Here is a 19,868-nt window from a genome sequence, read left to right as displayed (position 1 = left end):
ACTGGTCTCAGTGCCAGTGTAAAAGTAGAGGGAACGTGCTGGAGGTAGCTGTCTGTGAGGGAACGGTACCTTCAACAACACTGCAGCATTAGTGCTTCTCTAAAGGGTTCACACCTCTTAACCATATTGATACAAATCCATTTCATACTGTAATATAGAGCATTGTTAAATGTGTCTTCTTTATTTTCTATGATGGTTATCCATGACTAACTGATAACTGTCACAGGGATATTGCCTGTGAGTTTGCATGCCACATGCCCAAAACCTTTCTTGTAACAAAAGTGTATTCTATAACTGTTTGGGTACAGTTGTCATATATTATTTCCTCACAACTATATGGGCGGCCTATCACCTAGCGGTTAAGGTAATGACAGGGACCCGGGAGGTCGGTGGTTCAATCCCCGGTGTATCCACGAGAAGATCCACTCAGCTGTTGGGCCCTTGAGCAATCACGTATTTGTGATTCAAAGGGGTAAATGATACGGACAATTCATGAGGTAAATATGGATTGTTACCAAGCTTGTTCGGACCTGATCAGTGCGATTATAACATTATAATATTAGGAAAAAAAACAACATAATATCTATTAAAATGCGGATAGTGGGCATATGAAATTGGCCAAAGATGCAAAATAACTTTGTTGAAAAATGTGTTTGGATAATCAAATGTTAGCTGCCTGTGATCCTCTTTCTAATGGGTGCGTTTGTATAAAGACTGTGATACTGGCACTACTGAATGAACCTGGCTAAATTTCATATTAGTCACACCATATGGACCTTCGCATTAAAGGGAAAAGTGGATGAAAGCCATTCTTTCCCATACACATGTAGCAGAGTGGAAAGATGGGAGTATGGGAGCATATAAACATCCGGACTTCTCTCCAGTGCACATGGCTCCCCTGATTGATAAGCTTGGTCTCAGTGGGCTGATCCTATCTCTTGTCAGTATGGAGTAGCCAGTGTGGAGTAAGCCGCATCTTACCTATCACCATAGCATGCACTGCAAGAACAAGACCGTCTCAACAAGTATTTTAGTCTTATATTTAAGACTTAATCTTATTTCTATGACAAATTGCCAATGAGGTGAGAGTTTTGCTCATTTCAGTCTTGTAATGTCCATTAGAAGACTGAAACACTTGTTAGGTTTTGCAGTGCATACAGAAAAGAGGAGCAAAGTACCTTTCCAGTGAAACATCTTGTGATTCCGCATTGGATCACCCCGCTCCTGTTCTACCCGAAGTCCATGCGGAAGAGCTCGGACTTCCCGTTGGCCTTGGCCTGGAACGCCGGGGTCAGGAGCGGCAGGTTCAGGTCGGCCGCCCGGCGGGAGTTCCGGAGCTGGACGGAATTCCGCTTGGCGGCGGCGTTCCCGGCGGCGGCGTTCCCGGTGGCGGCGTTCCGGCCCCGCTCTTTGGAATGCCGCAGGCTCTTGATGACCAGCGTGTGCTGCCGGGCGCTGGGGAACGCCGGCGGCCTGGACCCGTGCACCAGGAAGGGGGTCCCGCCCGTGCTGTGCCGGGTGACCCCCATCCACGTCACCCCCCGGGAGAGGCCGTCCTTGGGCCCCGCGTGCCTCAGCCGGGGCAGCGGGGCCGCCTCCAGCGCCGCGAAATGGCGGCCGTCCCGGTCCTGGCTCCTCCAGGTCGCGGCCGGCGGGGCCTTCTCGTCCACGGCCTGCAGGATGTCCTTAAAGCGGGTCTCCGGGTGGCCCGCGGGGCCCCTGTTCTCCTGGTGCGTCCGGGGGGAGGCGCCCTTGTCGGAGTAGAAGGCCTGCAGCTTGTCCAGCTTGTCGTCGGCGTGCCGACGGTTGCCGGCGGCGTTGGCCGGGCCGTTCTCGGACAGCGCGGGCCTCAGCCCGGGGTCCGCCGCGGCCGCCGGGGAGTCGCAGGGGGCCGACTCGCACAGCTTGGAGCACGGCGCCTCTCTGCCGGAGGTCTCGGGAGGAGAGAGGTGGACGAGTTCTCTTTCCGCGAAGGCGGACACTGAAAAGAGGAAGGGGTAAGGTCATCGGAGCAGATGTGGGTCAAATACTTCATTGTTTTTTTTAGCTTCAAATGCTTTTATATGCTTAGCCGAGCTTGTGTGGTGAAAGAGAACCTATGAAATACTCTCAGAAAGTACAAACCGCACCTTCTTGTCCTCTTGGGTGGCTCACTTGCGCTAGGCAAGATCAATTGAGCACAGAAAAGTATTTGAATCCAAACAATATATTTGACCCAGAGTGGAGTGGAGTCGACCAACAATCATTCAAATCGGTTGAAGTCACTTAGTTCACATTTCTTCAGCTGAACCCCTTGACCACGTCTGCATGCTTTTATGCATTTAGTTGCTGCCACATGATTGGCTGATTAAATACTTGCATTAAGGAGCTGGTGTACAGGGCTACCTAATAAAGTGATCACTGAGTGTATATTCCGGTATAGTCCATTTGTGGATGAGAAAAGACGGTCCTTGCCTGAGGAACAAAGACGGACAAAGGGGAGCGTGGCGGTACCTTCCGGAAGGAATCCGTCCTTGTTCTCCAGGGTGATGGCAATCTGGTCCTCCGCGATGGCGTCGGCGGAGAGAGGGGGCGAGGACAGCGGTGTCTCCTCGGCGGTTTCAGCGGCCCTCAGGTTCTCCTTCGCCGTTTCGTCCGCTTTCTTTCGGCCATCTTGAGACCCAGCCTTCTTCACGTTCCTCTCCTTCGGGAAGCAACACCAGGCGGAGATCGATTAGATAAGTGAGATAAGTGTTTAGATAATCATTAGATAAGTGTTTTTACCATCTCTCAAATTACACTTGGGGGGGGGGGGAAACTAAACAGACAAACAAAATACTAAGAAAACAAAAAAAAAATGTCACTCCAAGGATTTAGAAACAAATCCGGAAACCAAATCATTGAACAATATAACAGTCAACCACAGACAGTAGCAAAAGCTATGATTAAACAAACAAAAAAATTAAACATGAAAAATATTGTACAAAAGGGGTAAACCCCTACATGATCAGAACTTTATTATCTTCATGAAACTATATTATATTTTTATCGTTCCTGAATCTCCGAAATGTGTGATGATTTAAAATCGAGTGCTTGGATGCTGTAAATGTGAAAGGTCAGCAGTACCTGCGGATTGACTTTCTGGGCTGTTTTGTCCTTGCGGTCTGTCCACGTCTTGCTGGGCAGATTCCACTCACTGCTACCCAGTTTCTGTGATGGTAGCAGATGTGTGTGTGGTCAAACACCAATATCTCACCAATCACAGTTTGAGTAAGTAAGGTGGAATGTAATAGCGGACGGAGCAGCTGTCAGTTACCAACTGGCCTGAACCAATCAAAAGCACTATAATTGCTATGGACCAGTGAGTTGCTGATGGCTCCACCCATTTCCAGCTTGATGGAGCCCCAAACTCCCATGACAAGCAATTAAGTTGTTGCCCTTGTCAGCACCTTGCTTTTTTGGTGGACTTCCAAATCCTGTTCCATTCCTACACTAATGTTTCAATGCATGACAGCACTAATATTGATTAGAGACCAAGACCAACCCAGTTTAAAAAAATTAAATGCCTCGAAAAGGGCGTCTTCCTGTCCGGCGTCAGGCTCATTGTTTTGACGAGGCCTGGGTCAAATACGTGACTGTTCTGGATTAAAATACTTTTCTACGCTTTACTGAGCTTGTCTGGTGAAGAAATACTCTCAGAAAGTGTGACACCCGCCTTCTCGTCCTCTTGGTTGGCACAATCGCATCAGGCAAGATCAAATCGAGCACAGAAAGGCATTTGAATCCAACACGATTCCATATTTGACCCAGGTCTGGTTTTGGAGGCGGTACCTTGACGGACTTCACCGCTTTCTGGTTCCGGGAGAGCTTCTTCTCCAGGAGGAAGTAGGCGGCCATGATGGAGGAAGGCCGGTTGTTGACCAGGGTGTGAACGACTTCAGAGGGCCCGTAGCCCAGGGACTCGCTCATGTAGTTCAGCACGGTCGAGTTCAGTTCGTCGGGCTGAAGTCTGGAAATAAAATCAACAAAATGTAAGCTTTTAATCCCCTTCGGGCTGTATTTTCCATTTTATCCATTTACAATTGATCCATTGTAATGACAGCACCATCGACTGTGTGATTGCACAAAGAGGTCCACCCTTCTATCTATTGTTAATAGTTGGAATATTTTCCCAAATCCTTCCTTTTTTTTTGGTGTGGGAGATTTAGGTATGGAGGATCTGAACTAAATATATTTCAGCTGAGCATGTGTGAATGTTTATATGCGGGTCGCCACGGTGACGCTGAGCCCACGTCTCGGGCCGGAGTCGGTAAAAGGTGCTGACGGCGGCACTCGGCACCCTGGGTGATTTTGGCCGGCGAGACCGGCACCATCTCAGGGTTCAGCGGACACACACGGAAAGCGGGAGCGAAACGTAACACAGAAAATAAAATAAATAAAAAACGGTTGTAGAGATCACAGTTGGGAGTTCACCACGGTGGACTTTTGCGAGGGATTATAACGCGAGGCAGGAAGGGGGGGGGGGTTTAAACCTTGTGGCCAAAAATCGATCCTGAAATAGCCTGTGACCAGGCAGGCCCTGCTGGGTCATGGGGGTCCCCGTCACTCTGGAATGTTCTGGGCCGTCGCGGTGGACAGGGGGTCAGAGATACGGCGGTAAAGCCCTCGCCTCCAGGAGCCCCAGAGTGGACCAGGGCCGGGCGGTAAAAATAACGGGGAGAGAGACCAAAGCCCTCGTTCCCCCCCGGAGCGGGGGTTTCTCCAGTTTCGTGTCATACTCTGCCAAAAGCGTTAAAAAACACGCACATTATGCACCTTTTTTTTCCCCACAGTACCCGTTTCCCCTTCACTCCCCCCCCCCACTCATCGGCACATTTGTAAGCCGTCAGAGCGGACCCCGGCGTGTACCTGTTCCTGTAGGACACCGCGTTGAGCTTACTAAGCCATGAGAGCGGACCCCGTACGGGGCGTACCTGTTCCTGTAGGACACCGCGTTGAGCGGCCTCTTCACGTATCCCTCGTTCAGCCACTTCTCCTCCATGGCCGCCTTCACGCTGGGCCTCTTGGCCGGGTCTGCCTCCAGCAGGGAGAGCATGAACTGCGAGGCCCCTGTGGAGGTCCAGAGAGGGGCGAGGTGGGGAGGAGGTGGGGGGGTTAGTGATCCCCAATCGACACGGGGTTCTGGAAGATTACGCCGCTTCGTTCTAGGAGCGACCGGAGCCTGCTGCGTGAGCCCCGATGGATTTCACACACACACACACACACACACACACGCACACACTCACACACACACACACACTGCCCTGTATGTGTGTGTGAGAGTGTGAGTGTGGGAGAGTGACTGTGTGTGTGTGTGAGAGTATCTGTGAGTGTTTGCGAGTTTGAGAGTGTGTGTGGGTGTGAGCGCTAGTTTGAGGGTGAGAGTGTGTGTGAGTTTGAGGGTGTGTGAATGTGTGTGTTCGCACGTGGAGCGTGGTGAGTCGGCTCCGGGGCCCATATTTCACCCCGGTCAGGGGGTCGGGGGACCAGGAAGTCAGCGGGGCCCCGGGTGCTGACAGTCGCTTGTGTTCTTTAGCCGCGGCCCTTATTTTTACAGAACCTCCTGCGGCGTAATTTATTCACTTCCTGTTCCGATTCAGGGTGTTTCCAGTGTTTCCGTGTCTCACAGAAGTCATCGCTCATTCTGTGTGTTCTGGGGGGTCTCGGGAGTTTTGGGAAAGAAAAGGGTCCCCAAATGTCCATTTGAATCCCTCTGTGTGCAACCATACTCTGGACTAACAGTGTGAAACTGTAAAGGGTCAAACTCTCCCACCTGCTCAGAGACCCAGCTTCTGCTATCCTAATGTATGAGAGTTTTACCAGTACAGTATCATAGTCAGGGCCGCAGTCGGTGGTGGGGGGAACTGGGTCACTTTGCCCCAAGGAGGGCACAGGATATAGGGTTTAACTAGCTTGACTCTTGATAACTCCCTCTCCCTGGCTCCACAAGTATCCTCCACTGCCAGAACCTGCAGGTTCTTTCTGTATAATATACGCCGCATCCGTCATCTCCTGACGGAGAAAGCCACCCAGCTCCTAGTCCAGGCGCTCGTCATTTCCCGCCTGGATTACTGTAACTCCCTCCTAGCCGGTCTCCCAGCGTGCGCCATCAAGCCCCTCCAGCTGGTCCAGAATGCTGCAGCCCGCTTGATCACCAGTCAGCCCAGGTCGGCTCATGTCACCCCGCTTCTCATTGGCCTCCACTGGCTTCCTATTGCCGCACGCATCCGATTCAAGGCCCTAGTGTTGGCATTTCAGGCTGCTAAGGGGACTGCCCCACATTACATACAATCCCTGATCACTCCCTACTCCCCAGCTAGACCACTCCGGTCTGCCAGCTCTGGTCGCCTTACGGTTCCCTCTCTACGGGCACCTGGCGGTCGAGCTGCACGTTCACGCCTGTTTTCCGTTCTGGTCCCTCAGTGGTGGAATGACTTGCCTACCACTGTCAGGACAGCAGAATCCCTCCCCCTATGTCGACGCAGACTCAAAACACACCTCTTCAAACTCTACCTTAGTCCTCCCTCCTGACTTACCCCGCCCCCCCCTTCTGATACCCCTATCCCTGTCTAACCCCCCCCCCCCCCAAAAAAAAGAAAAAAAAACAAAACAAAACATTGCACTTATGATGACGACTATATGTTTAGAACAGCAGTCCAGGTGTATTTTCCTAGTTCTGGTTGTGATGCTTTGACTTCTGGTAGAACCTATGCACTTGTAAGTCGCTTTGGATTAAAAGCATCTGCCAAATGACTAAAATGTAAATGTAAATGTAACTATTTTTAATCTGTAACAAAATATATTGTCTCTGTCCCATTATATTTTGTCTCAGGCTTCAGAATTCATAAATTCGTAGCTTTGGCCATGTATACAGCGCTATGCGTATCTATCAGCCAGCCAGTAAACGGTTATCAATGGCAGTTTTTATTCCTGAATATTTAATTAAAAAAAACCTTTTGTCGTGGCGTTGCCCTCATTCACACCGTAAACAAAAACCCCCGGTGGGAAACACGAAGCCGCCATGCTCCTCGCTCTGAGAACAGCAGACAATCTCACCAGAGCTGATGAAGTCACACCGCCGGGGACCTGGATATCTCTTTACACGCACCCGAGTCTCTTTCTCCGTGTGCTGTGATGGGTAATGATGGGGGAGTTATGTGAAGGTCTGGGAGATACATTTTCAGACGGTCCCTTGTGCCATTATCTCAGCCTTGCGCAATCACCTTGTGTAATGTCCGTCATCCTGACACCTTCCCATTCTCTTCAACCCCTCCTCCATCTTACCTTTCCTTTTACCTCTGTGTCTATAGCGCCAAGCTCAGCTTCACATGTATCACACGTTTCCAGTGCAACGTTACACGTTACAGACATACTGAACACTGAACACGCACCTTTTGTGTTCAGCGTGAATATTTTAAATGGGAAAACCTGAATATGAAATGGGAGAGTGCGGATATTCTGAAGAACATTCTACAAAACAATCTCTCTTTTAAAATGTCAGCAAATAGGTGCATGATTATTGGGTTGATTGATAGTTGTCATTGTAGATAGCGTAAGAGACAAAACAACTGTCAAATTATTCATGATTACACAACAAATAAATGCATAACTCATAGTAAACTGCCCTTGTGTATTATATTACAGCCTTTTTCCTGCTTAAAGAACAACCAAGCGACCAAACCTAACGCCACATCTCTGTCCATCATCTCTGTACATACGTGTGCCAACGCACCCTCGTTCCATTGAGTGGGAGATGCATGTATATCACAGGGGTTGGAAAGCGCGTGTTGTATTTCACGCCGTACGTGTCTCAATCTGAACGGACGTGAAATCTGGCACCATTGTCCCAGCAGACAGAGGGGACTCCATTATTTATGGAAACTTTGATATCACAAGACAGATTCAGGGCGGGGAGAGCTGACTTGGTGCCACATGGCTAACAACACTTAACGCTGGAATCTCGATGTCTCACGGGCTGGAAATCTTGGCTGAGAGATTTGCTGGCATTAATGTACCGGGTTAACCCCAAAAATAGCCCCGGATTTACCCAGATATAGCTGGTTACATTCTAGTCAGCTAGAAAGCCTTTCATGTCAGCCAAAATGTAGTTGGGTTTTCACCTGAACCACCTAGACAAGGTTTTGCTGAACTTTTTCTACCATACAAATGTTCACCGGGCACAACCTCTGTCCCTGCTGTACCCCCGTCTGTGTTTTGGGGTGCAAATGGTAAATGGTTGAACCCAGAACATGTGCCGGTTAAGGCCTGCCAGACAAGGGAGGTGGTTCGGGGGTTCACCTTTGCTGATGTCGGCCGGGATGTTGCTGATTTCACCGTTGACCATTTTCTGATGCAGCTGTTTGATGTTGAAGGGCTCCACGGTGAACGGCAGGGTTCCCGTTAGCATGGCGAACATGCTAACCCCCCTGTGCACCCCAAAAACAACACGCGTTATCATCTCAGTGTGGAGAGAAATCTCACTTTAAAATGTGTCCGGGCACATTTAATTAAATTACCCTTCATTGCATTACACAACATCCATTCAGCAAATTGTCTTATTCAGAATGGCAATTAATACAACACTGGCCCTAGGAAGGCATCTTAGGATCCCTCAGGCTACTAGAACGATTTCAAAACACTCTTTTATTATGAGCGCAATCTGAATACTATAATTGTATTTTTTATGCTCTATGGTTTGTACTTTGTACACTGCTGGCATTAAAATCCTGATGCTGGAATTGCTTCTAATGATTTTACTCTGCCTGTCTGTTGATGAATAAATGTGGGGTTATTTTTTGTTTTACTATTGATGTGAAAGCCAAAGACGACATTGCGCAAACAGTAAAGTTTCAACACCACTTTATATATTAATAATGACAATAAGCAGAGAAATGAGAACAGCTCTCAGTGAGGTCTGGTTGAAAATACAGTACCCTGCTAATGTGTTCACAGACCTTCCAAACCGTAACACTACACAAGTAATCGTCGGAAAAGCCCGGCACGCTTATGTCATGGATATTTATTATTATTTTACTGCTTGCCTGGCGTCTGCGGACAAGCTAACTTCCAGCGGTTTGCGAGATGTCAAAGTTTGAGACTTGAGAAAAACGTACAAAAAAATATTTACTGCTTTGTTACTTAATTGTGTTCTCAGTCACCAGGCAACATTAATGATTAACTCCTGAGTGTTTTAGTGGAGCCAGCCGCTGGGGGTGGGTGGGGGTGGGGGTGTGTGTGGTTGGGGAGGAGGGGGCCTTTGGTTGGGGAGGAGAGGGGGTGTATTAACCGGAGTGTAAACCTTCAGTAATGCGGGACGGAAGTTCACTCCACGTTTCATTAGAGCGCGGACAACTAAACATTCCATCTCCAGGAAGGGCCATTGATTTACCCCCCCACCCCCCTCCCCGCGGAAAAAAACCAAAATGTGTGGAACCAAGAGAGATGAAATTCAGAAAGCCTGAGGTATATGCTCGACAGGTATATACTCTCAGAATAGAATGGTTCCACTGATTCCATAGAAGAACCCTCTCTCATCAAATTTCTTTGTAGGGCAGAATGGTTCTTTGTCTCGGAGCTTTTACACTTCACACCTATGATAGAGGAGTTCCATAAAGAACTGAAAAGGGTTCCTCTATAGAGACCAGTCAAAGAAACCGTTTTTTTCCGGAGAGTTTTTGCCGTTTGCCCAAAAGCATGCGGCGCTGACAGGAGTGTGTTATTTTGGGGGTGAGGCGTTACCGCGGCGACAGTGACTCACACGGACCACACGTCCACCTTGGGGCCGTACTTCCTGTGTGCCAGGAGCTCGGGGGCCGCGTAGGCGGGGCTTCCACACTGCGTGTTCAGCAGGTCCTGAGCCAGCGCCTCCGCCTTCAGTGTGTTGCTCAGGCCGAAGTCTGCGGCGGGGAGAAACCGTCAGAACCGTCAGCACTGTCCAAACTGCCAACACAGCCAACACTGTCCAAACTGCCAACACAGCCAACACTGTCCAAACTGCCAACACAGCCAACACAGTCCAAACTGCCAACACAGCCAACACTGTCCAAACTGCCAAAACCGTCAACACTGTCCAAACTGCCAACACACCCAACACTGTCCAAACTGCCAACACAGCCAACACTGTCCAAACTGCCAACACAGCCAACACTGTCCAAACTGCCAACACAGCCAACACTCTCCAAACTGGGGGCGGCCTGTAGCGTAGTGGTTAAGGTAAATGACTGGGACACGCAAGGTCGGTGGTTCTAATCCCGGTGTTGCAAACAATAAGATCCACACAGCCGTTGGGCCCTTGAGCAAGGCCCTGAACCCTGCGTTGCTCCAGGGGAGGATTGTCTCCTGCCTAGTCCAATCAACTGTACGTCGCTCTGGATAAGAGCGTCTGCCAAATGCCAATAATGTAATGTAATGTAACTGCCAACACAGCCAACACTGTCCAAACTGCCAAAACCGTCAACACTGTCCAAACCGTCAAAAACGGTCCAAACTGCCAACACAACCAACACTGTCCAAACTGCCAAAACCGTCAACACTGTCCAAACCGTCAAAACCGGTCCAAACTGCCAACACAGCCAACACTGTCCAAACTGCCAACACAGCCAACACTGTCCAAACTGCCAAAACCGTCAACACTGTCCAAACCGTCAAAACCGGTCCAAACTGCCAACACAGCCAACACTGTCCAAACTGCCAACACAGCCAACACTGTCCAAACCGTCAAAACCGGTCCAAACTGCCAACACAGCCAACACTGTCCAAACTGCCAACACAGCCAACACTGTCCAAACTGCCAACACAGCCAACACTGTCCAAACTGCCAAAACCGTCAACACTGTCCAAACCGTCAAAACCGGTCCAAACTGCCAACACAGCCAACACTGTCCAAACTGCCAACACAGCCAACACTGTCCAAACTGCCAAAACCGTCAAAACCGGTCCAAACTGCCATAACTGCCAACACTTTCACCACTGGAGCAGCAGGAGGGGACGGGTGGCCCAATCCTGTTCCTGGAGATCTGCTACCATGTAGACTTTTCACTTCAACCCTAGTTTGGCAAACCTGATTCTACTAATTTGCCGCTCAACAAGCTCTTTAGCTGTTGAATGAGGTGTTGCTTTGTTTGGGTTGGAGTGAAATTCTACAGGATGGTAGGTCTCCAGGAAAAGGGTTGGGCCTTTAAGATGTTCTGGGCTTAAAGAGTAAAAGTGTTGGAAAATGTTTGGACACAATATTTGGAGATGAAGCCAATTTATAAAACGCGAGAAGTATTGCGAACACAAGCAATGGCACAGAAAAAGTGTTTAAAAGAAAAACTAAAAAGTGAAAATTAGGACGATTTGCTTCTCGGTTCATGGGACAGAGTTCTCTAAGAGGACTTGGAGCTGCAGCTCCGACCGCAGAATCCCGACACACCCCTTCAGCGTTCAGACTGCATACTTGGTGGTGAGAAAATGAAAGAGGAATCTTAAGAGGGGGACTCACGGGGTGAAAATTCACAAGCATTAAAGGGAAATGAGCTGGGGACGCAATGTGGCAAAACATATTTAAGGAAGAATAATTCTCCCCGACGCATTAATAATTCCCGCCCGTGCCAACGACAACCGACCAGTGTGTTTGCAGTGGATCCCGCGCGCGCTGTGCAAACAAACTTTCCCCCGAAAAACCGCCCAGAACTCTGGCTACGCTGTCATAGCAAACCCCAGCAGAGGCAGAAACCTTTCCATGAAGCTATTTAATGTCCCTAACAGAGGTCCATCACAGGCATGGTCTGCACACCAAGCTTTTTCCAACGACCGACCCCCCCCCCCCCCCCACTCTTATCCTAATGGGCACAGATTCAATTCTGTACTTAAAAAATAAAAATAAAAAAAGTATTCTTTTCTTCTTTTTTTTTGGGTTGTGAAATGTAAAAAAAAAAAAAACCTACTTCTTCTATGGTAATGACATGCACAGAAATGTCTCCATGGTGACAGGAGGACTCCGGTTCCGTGGGGGGGGGGGGTTAACGACACTACACTCTGCTGCCCCACACCAAACCTGATGGATACCGGGTGCTGTTAGCCTCGCGGTGGCCTGCTGTAGGCCCAAGCCAGAGGCATTTGGCCCACTTTTAACATTAAAAAAACATACTGTATATATTTTGTGGTTGCTATATGGACAGAGTGGTGAGGAAAGGTCAGAGGTCAAATATGAGCGCCGTGGCGGTTTTGTGGCGTTCGGGGTGATGTCATCCGGAGACTGACTCCGTGGGATCGTTTAGCGAGCGGGGAACAGAAACCGCACCGTTTGGGTTCTGTGGAAACCCCCAAACCCTAGGAGTCCCCGGGGAGCGCTTTTATGCTCTTTCCTTCGCTGGTGACAGTTAATGAATTTTAAAACTGGGGAAAAAGAAAAAAGAGCGAATCGCTTTGTGTCATTAATGAACTCGCATGTGATGAGAAGGCGGCCAGCAAGGAACTAAAATACAATTTTAGAACCACATTTTTGAGGTATATTCACTTTGTTGAACTGTGCAATGCCACCATTTCAATTGAATATAAAAGGTTTTACAGATTCAAAAAGCCAACAATACTTACCGACAATCTTGATGTTGTTATTTTCATCGAGGAGAAAATTTTCGATTTTTAGATCCCTGCAGTCAAACACAAAGAGAACACTTATTAGTACAGCTTGACTGTTACAGCTTACAAGTACTACAGCATTGGCAACAAAACCTGCTTCCCTGAAACATAAACAAAACTGGCCATTTATACCCTCAATTAAACATTTCTGTTTCGCAGGCTATGCTGAATTTTTGAGAATGAAACGTTGCTTCCTATTGGCCAGGGCTTCTAGGCCTGTAATTTTTCTCTTGGTCAGTTCAGAGCAGGTGAGAGAATGTCACTGAATTAACCAATAAGGTCCGGAAAGGAGGATACATTTTTCCGAGATCATGCTAGCTACTCTTACACACAAAAATAAGCGCAATGAAAATTCAAAATGGAAAACATCCCCTGAAATCCAAGGCCTCAGTGGATTTAATTCCTCTCAAAACATTTTTTTTTAACACAGCCATCACTGGCCGGTTACAAACACAAACACTCGGGCGGACATTCGATAAGCTGCTGAAAGTGTGCAGACCCCAACGGCCACGGGCAGAGTGAAGAAAATAACAACACAGCCTTTTTAAAGCGAGTAACTTTTAAAGCTCCAAATCTCCTCATAAACGTGTTGTTTATGAGCTGACCTATAACGAGGAGGCAACTATCCTAAAATGACGCCATAACAGTAAAAGATGGGCCTGTTTCTTTTTAATCGCATGATTTGGGCAGATATTGTTACAGAGATCCTACCCAGTGTGCTACAAAGATGAATGCCATTGGAAAGTCAGCAGTAGACCCCGATATCAACCATATCCAGGGGAAACGGAGACTGGATGTGACATTTGATGCCCGTGCTGTAGCCGTGGCAGTGGGTGGGCTTGGGTCAGTTACCTGTCTTGTCTCATGTGGTTGCCATGGCAACATGTCTCATCACCTGGGGGGGGGGACCTGCGATTGCCGTGGCATGGGGTTTGGGTTAGTTACCTGTGGGGTGCCTGCGGTTGCCGTGGCAGCGGGTTTGGGGTGGGGTTACCTGTGGGGTACCTGCGGTTGCCGTGGCAGTGGTTTTCGGGTTGGGGGTTACCTGTGGGGTATCTGCGGTTGCCATGGCATTGGGTTTGGGTGGGGTTACCTGTGGGGTACCTGCGGTTGCCGTGGCAGCATTTTTCGGGCTGGGGGTTACCTGTGGGGTGCTTGCAGTTGTTGTGGCAGCGGGTTTGGGGGTTACCTGTGGGGTACCTGCGGTTGCCGTGGCAGCGGGTTTGGGGTGGGGTTACCTGTGGGGTGCCTGCGGTTGCCGTGGCAGCGGGGGGGTTACCTGTGGGGGTGCCTGTGGTTGCCGTGGCAGCGGGCAGGGTTACCTGTGCACGATGCCGTGCCGGTGCAGGTGCTCCACGGCGGACAGGATCTGGCGCGTGTACCGCCTCACCTCCCTCTCCTCCAGGCGCTTGCGGTCGCAGATCCGCTCCATCAGGTCCCCGCCCAGGCACAGCTCCATGGCCATGTAGTACGAGTTCTCCGTCTCCAGCGTCTCCAGCAGCTGCACGACGTTGGGGTGCCGGATCATCTGGTGGATGCGCGGCTCACGCTTCATGTTCTTCTGCACGTACGAGTCCTGCTTGGCCTTCTTCTTGTCGATCACCTTTATGGCCACCTGAGACGCACATGACCACGCTTTTACCTGGACCACCGATCACAACGTTTTTACCTGCATTACATTTATGGCCACCTGAGGCATAGATCACAATTTTACCTGCATTACCTTTATCTCCACTTGAGGCACAGTCACAACGGTATTGCCTGCATTACCTTTCCACCTGAGGCACAGTCACAACACTTTTACCTGCATTACCTTTATGGCCACCTGAGGCACGGTCATAACGCTTTTACCTGCATCACCAGGACGGTTAAGCTACTGCTTGTTTTGTTGTGAAAAAGTGGTGTTCAAGTCCCATTAGTTTAGTGTCAACAGGGTTGAGAGGTCTCGTCAGCGCAAGAAACCGTCAACACGCTTTAGCACAGCTAGGACAAACACCGACAAGAATAGCACTTCTGTGGCTAACGTCACAGACCAACCTGAAGAATGAGGGAGATGGAACACTCAGAACTGGAACACGCTGAGCTTTTCAGGTGTTTAGCACAATAGACCAGGACAAGGCACAACAGCTTTCACACCTCTAAGGTGTGACCTCACAAATACGCAATTAGAATGTTCTGAACTGAACAGTCTAGTCCTCGACTAAATTCTGACCTGAGCATTCTAATGCAGATGTAACAATCACGACTGGTAATTGACAGCAATGAAGTTCTAGAACACCGTGAAAGACATATCCCTTGTAGAGCATGACTGGAATTGGATGTGCGAGGCTCCCTACAACGTTGTCCTGGAAACGTGTGTGTTTCTCAGGGAAAGCACCAGCAGCTAGTATGCGCGCACACACACACACACACACACACACACAGACACTCTTTGCATGTGTGCCGCAGCCAAACATAGTCCGTCTCGGTCTGGTGTCAGGTGTTTGATGTTGTGCGTATACAAGGACAAAGCGTATACGCACATTGTATAGAGAGGAAAAACAGAAAAAGAAAATAACCAAACGGGTCAATCAAATAAGAATCCCGGCTTTGGGATCAAGACAAAACAAAACAAAACAAGACAAAAAAACAAAAATGCATCAGCGTTGGCCATCACCGTGGTTGCCAAGGCAGCCAGAACAAAACACCGGAAAGCAACTTGGTGACCCTCAAAGGGGGACTGTCACCTCAACGAGCTGGTTTACCTTTAACAAACACCGACCTGGACAAGCATGGGGGGGGGGGGGGGGGGGTTTAATAATGAAGACGGATTATCCGTGAGCCGGTCCTAATGACCTGGTCTCTCAGGGCCCCGTTGACCAATAGCTTTCATCCCACTGCTCTATACACTGGAGTGTGTGCACCATTATGAACCTCCCCATTGAGATGCAGTTAAGATGCGTCTTATGCATGCGCTTCATTAGAAAACTCTAATGGGCCTCCGTCTTTGAAGCCATCCTTTTTGGCATCACAATACACGTCCGAGACGATTACAAGCGCGAATAAGGTTCAGGGAAGCGCCCTGGACGTGTGACAGTTTTTGGAACTTGTGTGATTTCAGTGAAAAACCATTAACTTAACTGCATCTGTACTAAAATCCCACTCAATTTGTAAAACATTTCTCATTGTGACAGGCATTTTAATGCAAAAACAACACACAAGTGCCAGGTCCTGTATTAATTGTAAAGAAAATGATTGCCCTTAGATTTGGTGGCTTGTAGTGATGGTGACTGATATCAGTAATTATTAAAATATCTAACAATTAAATATTTTCTGTTTTACATGTAATGGGTAAAAAGCATATTTTGAACTGGATATCTCAAATGATTAATAATCTCAAAACTCCTCCTACTGACAGCAATATTTTATATCTTATTTCACAAGGAATTACCATATTCAGTTTAACAGTATAGCCTGGTGAATGCAACTATAGGATAGTACAAACCAAAGTGTATGATTTTATCATCCTGAGGAAAGAGAAACAGATAAGAATCGAAAGGTTGCGGGTTCAATTCCCAACCGCGGGCGTGCCGTTGCGTCTTTCAGCGAGGCACTCAAAACAAATTACTTCCTTAAAACGTGACAGGATTTTATAGTTTTAAAGAAAAAAAACGTGAGCTGTGCGAGTCGCTCTGGACAAGTGACAACATATAAGTAACGTGATATAATTTCATCTGTTGCTGTTGGCAGCGACAGAGGAATGCAGAACACAACTGCAAATTTGCTGAAACACGACTGCTAACCTCATCCGCAGGTAGGCTCGCGCCGTAGCCCCGTTCGTCTCGCGTTTTAGCGGTTATTAAAGCGAACGGAACACAAATGCCTCTGCAGCGGGGCAGCGGTGGTTTTTTACGATTCTCCCTGCGCAGGTTTGCTATTCTCCCTCAAGCATTAAACGGGCTTGCAGCTTCACTGAAGCACGGTGTAACCAATCAATTACACACCGACCACTAGCCACCCATCCAGTCCGCCAAGGGCTTCCCCTGCAGCTGCCTTTACACTGCAACCCCCCCCCCCCCCCCCCAAAAAAGACACTGAGCAAGCGTTTTATATGAGTGGTATATTCTGACTTAAAATCTTATTTGCGAAATAAGACAACAACATAGCCAATGAGGTGAGTCCGTTTGACTCATTTCAAGATTAGCCAATAGGGTAAAAAAAGGTCCACTTGTCAATGAAATAAGCAAATATGTTCTACTTGACTTGGTAAGACTGACTTTCTTTTATTTACTGCGTGCAACACATTCTCAAATGTCTTTTCTGAGAAAAGGCCAGAATAAAACGGTCAGGATCACGGCCCACCAACAGGGCAGACTTTACCAAAAAGCACTTTCCCCAAAAACACATTTTACAGCACATTAAAAAAGCAGAGGATCCCGTGTGTCCCGTACCTTCTCCCCCGTGCTGATGTGCAGCCCCTCCATCACCTTGGCGAAGGAGCCCTTGTTGATCATCTTGCCCACCAGGTAGTTCCCCACGCGCTTGGTGTGGGGGAAGTTCTTCACCACGTCCCGGGGCACCTTGCTCAGGCAGGCCGGGCCCCCCCGGTCCCTCTCCCGGTCGGGACGGTCCCATTCGGGGGTGATCTGCTCGGGCTCCACGCCGTCCCCGATGAGGCCCTCCAGGGCGGCCTTCACCACCGCGGGCATCGCTGTCCCGGGCTGCCGGGGGTCCGGTTCGGGGCGGTCCGGTTCCGGTTGGTCCGGTTCGGTTTCCGGGGCGGTCCGGTTCCAGGTGTTCCGGTTTGGGACAAGTTCTCGGATTGGGGGAGTGGGGTGAAGGGGGGTGGGGGGTGGGGGGGGAGCAAGGGAGAGGGGAGGCGGGCGCTCCTGCCGCTGTGTGTGTTTGAGAGAGAGAGGGAGAGAGGGAGAGAGAGAAAGAGAGACGGAGAGAACGGGAGAGACATGGATCAGCCTGCCAGGTTAACCTCCGTGCTCCAAAGTGCTCTCACAACCATCTCCCTGTTCTCCCACCAACCCCCCCCCCCCCCACCCCCTCTCCTGGGACCGCCTCTTGGCCAATGATCTCCCTCCCCCGCCAGACCAGGGGCGCTGAAGCGGAACTGAGCTGCAGATAATTAACCGAACCCGATACGCGGTCAGTTCCAGCGTCCCGCAAGGTCTCCCTGGACACCCTACACCCTAATTGTCCTCTGAGCACATCGCTCCACTGGGCAGAGCTAAGGCTTGTGTGACCGGCGTGGGACAAGTGCCCTAAAAAAGCCCATTATCACCCTGACCCCTTCCCAGGCTCTCCTCGTTATTAAGGTCCATTTGGGGCAGGTTTATCGCCTGCTTAACCCTCCTAGGTGTGAGGTCAGAAATATGTGATTATGGAATGTTCTGCACTGAACATTCCAAATGTGATGTCACAATCACTACTGGTCAGTGGCTTTCTAGAACTCTGTTACAGTACAGTACAGTAGGTAGAGCAAATTAAACTTTACTTTAATTAGAGCAAATTAAAGTAACGATGTTAGGTTTGTCTAGATATTCCACACCCTTTCAGTGTGGTTCTATGTCGCATAGGTGTGCTGACTGAGACACCAAAGTGGGATAGGATTCTTATCCAGGCCCTATGTTCAGTGTAAATGAATGTGTAAGTGTTAATAGCAGCATAACCTCGCTGACGTGCGTATTTTGTGAAAAGCTGTGTGTGTACACGCGCGTGTGACGGCTACAGCCAATCACTGGTGCGATTGACGTGTCGGCCCTGTGCTGCGCTGTAGCTATTGATCTGGGGAACACCAGGCCCTGGGTAGCTCTGGTTTCCCTCCGTTAATTAGCCCGTGAACGAAAAACTCAGCAGCCACAGGGGTGCAACCTGAGCTTAATTTACCCAGGACTCCGTTCAGTCTGAAACGTCATGCTGTGGAAATTCAGTCTACTGCTAAACTATTACACTGAAACTATACTCAATTCAGTCTACTGATAAACTATTACACTGAAACTATACTCAATTCAGTCTACTGATAAACTATTACACTGAAACTATACTCAATTCAGTCTACTGATAAACTATTACACTGAAACTATACTCAATTCAGTCTACTGATAAACCATCACACTGAAACTATACTCAATTCAGTCTACTGATAAACCATCATGCTGAAACTATACTCAATTCAGTCTACTGATAAACCATCATGCTGAAACTATACTCAATTCAGTCTACTGATAAACCATCACGTTGAAACTATACTCAATTCAGTCTACTGATAAACCATCATGCTGAAACTATACTCAATTCAGTCTACTGATAAACCATCACGTTGAAACTATACTCAATTCAGTCTACTGATAAACCATCATGCTGAAACTATACTCAATTCAGTCTACTGATAAACCATCATGCTGAAACTATACTCAATTCAGTCTACCGCTAAAGGGTCATGTAATAGAATGTTCAGTTTTCCATCAACAATCGCTGTTTTTCTCATGGCAAAAAATCCATCCATCCATCCATCCATCCGTTATGTAACCAGCTAATTCCTGGTCAGGGTCACGGGGACACTGGAGCCTATCCCAGCATGCACTGGGCGAGAGGCAGGAATTCACACTGGATAGGTTACATTCCATTGTTGCCAATCCATCACAGGCACCGTTTAAAATGGATTTCTTGGGCTGTTTTTAAGGTGGAATGCGTCAATTCAGTCAATGGCCAGGATGGGTCATTCCACTCGAGCAACCTTTCAGAGTGACGCGCTAGACTACGTCACTATCGAGCTCTGCAGAGAGGTAAACACCGGCTACCTGACATCTCCTGAGGATTGAGAATATAGGATTGTATGTAGTGCTTTTCTGACCCAAACCGTTTTTCAGCAATGACGGGAAAAATCTCCTTAACCGATGTGTGGCACCCACCCAGGTCATGCACGGCAGCCATTTTGGAGTGCCGATGGGGTCAGACTTTTGTGGCGTGTCCTATGAATCCGCCCAAATGCTGCGGAACATGGCCGCCATCCTGCGGGTGTTCATTTTGACCGTAATTTGGCACACCTGATTCTCCCGATTAGCTCAAGCTGTTGAATGAGATGCACTTTGTTAGGGCTGAAATGAAAACCTACTGTAGCAGACGGTGGATCGGGAGCTGGGCCGGACAGCCCTGCTGTGGAAGACTCGTCCTAAAAGTGTAGAAACTAAAGTGTAGCATGGCATGGCTATGGCATGGAATCACATAAACCCTGGGGA

General features: G+C 48.7%; 1 protein-coding gene across 1 annotated transcript; it reads right to left on the bottom strand.

The window, feature by feature from the left end:
* Positions 1–1,229: 1,229 nt before the first annotated feature.
* Positions 1,230–19,563, bottom strand: LOC133128212 (hormonally up-regulated neu tumor-associated kinase homolog). Its single transcript, XM_061241582.1, has 10 exons — positions 19,542–19,563; positions 17,070–17,434; positions 13,962–14,254; positions 12,595–12,650; positions 9,776–9,914; positions 8,317–8,444; positions 4,953–5,088; positions 3,811–3,988; positions 2,494–2,683; positions 1,230–1,981 (listed from the first exon to the last, which is right to left on the bottom strand). Exons 1-10 carry the CDS (start codon positions 19,561–19,563, stop codon positions 1,230–1,232), a joined length of 2,259 nt encoding a protein of 752 aa, XP_061097566.1.
* Positions 19,564–19,868: the final 305 nt, after the last annotated feature.

This window comes from Conger conger, chromosome 5, assembly GCF_963514075.1.
Source record: "Conger conger chromosome 5, fConCon1.1, whole genome shotgun sequence".
Taxonomy (NCBI): domain Eukaryota; kingdom Metazoa; phylum Chordata; class Actinopteri; order Anguilliformes; family Congridae; genus Conger; species Conger conger.
This window is presented reverse-complemented; position numbering and strand designations above follow the sequence as displayed.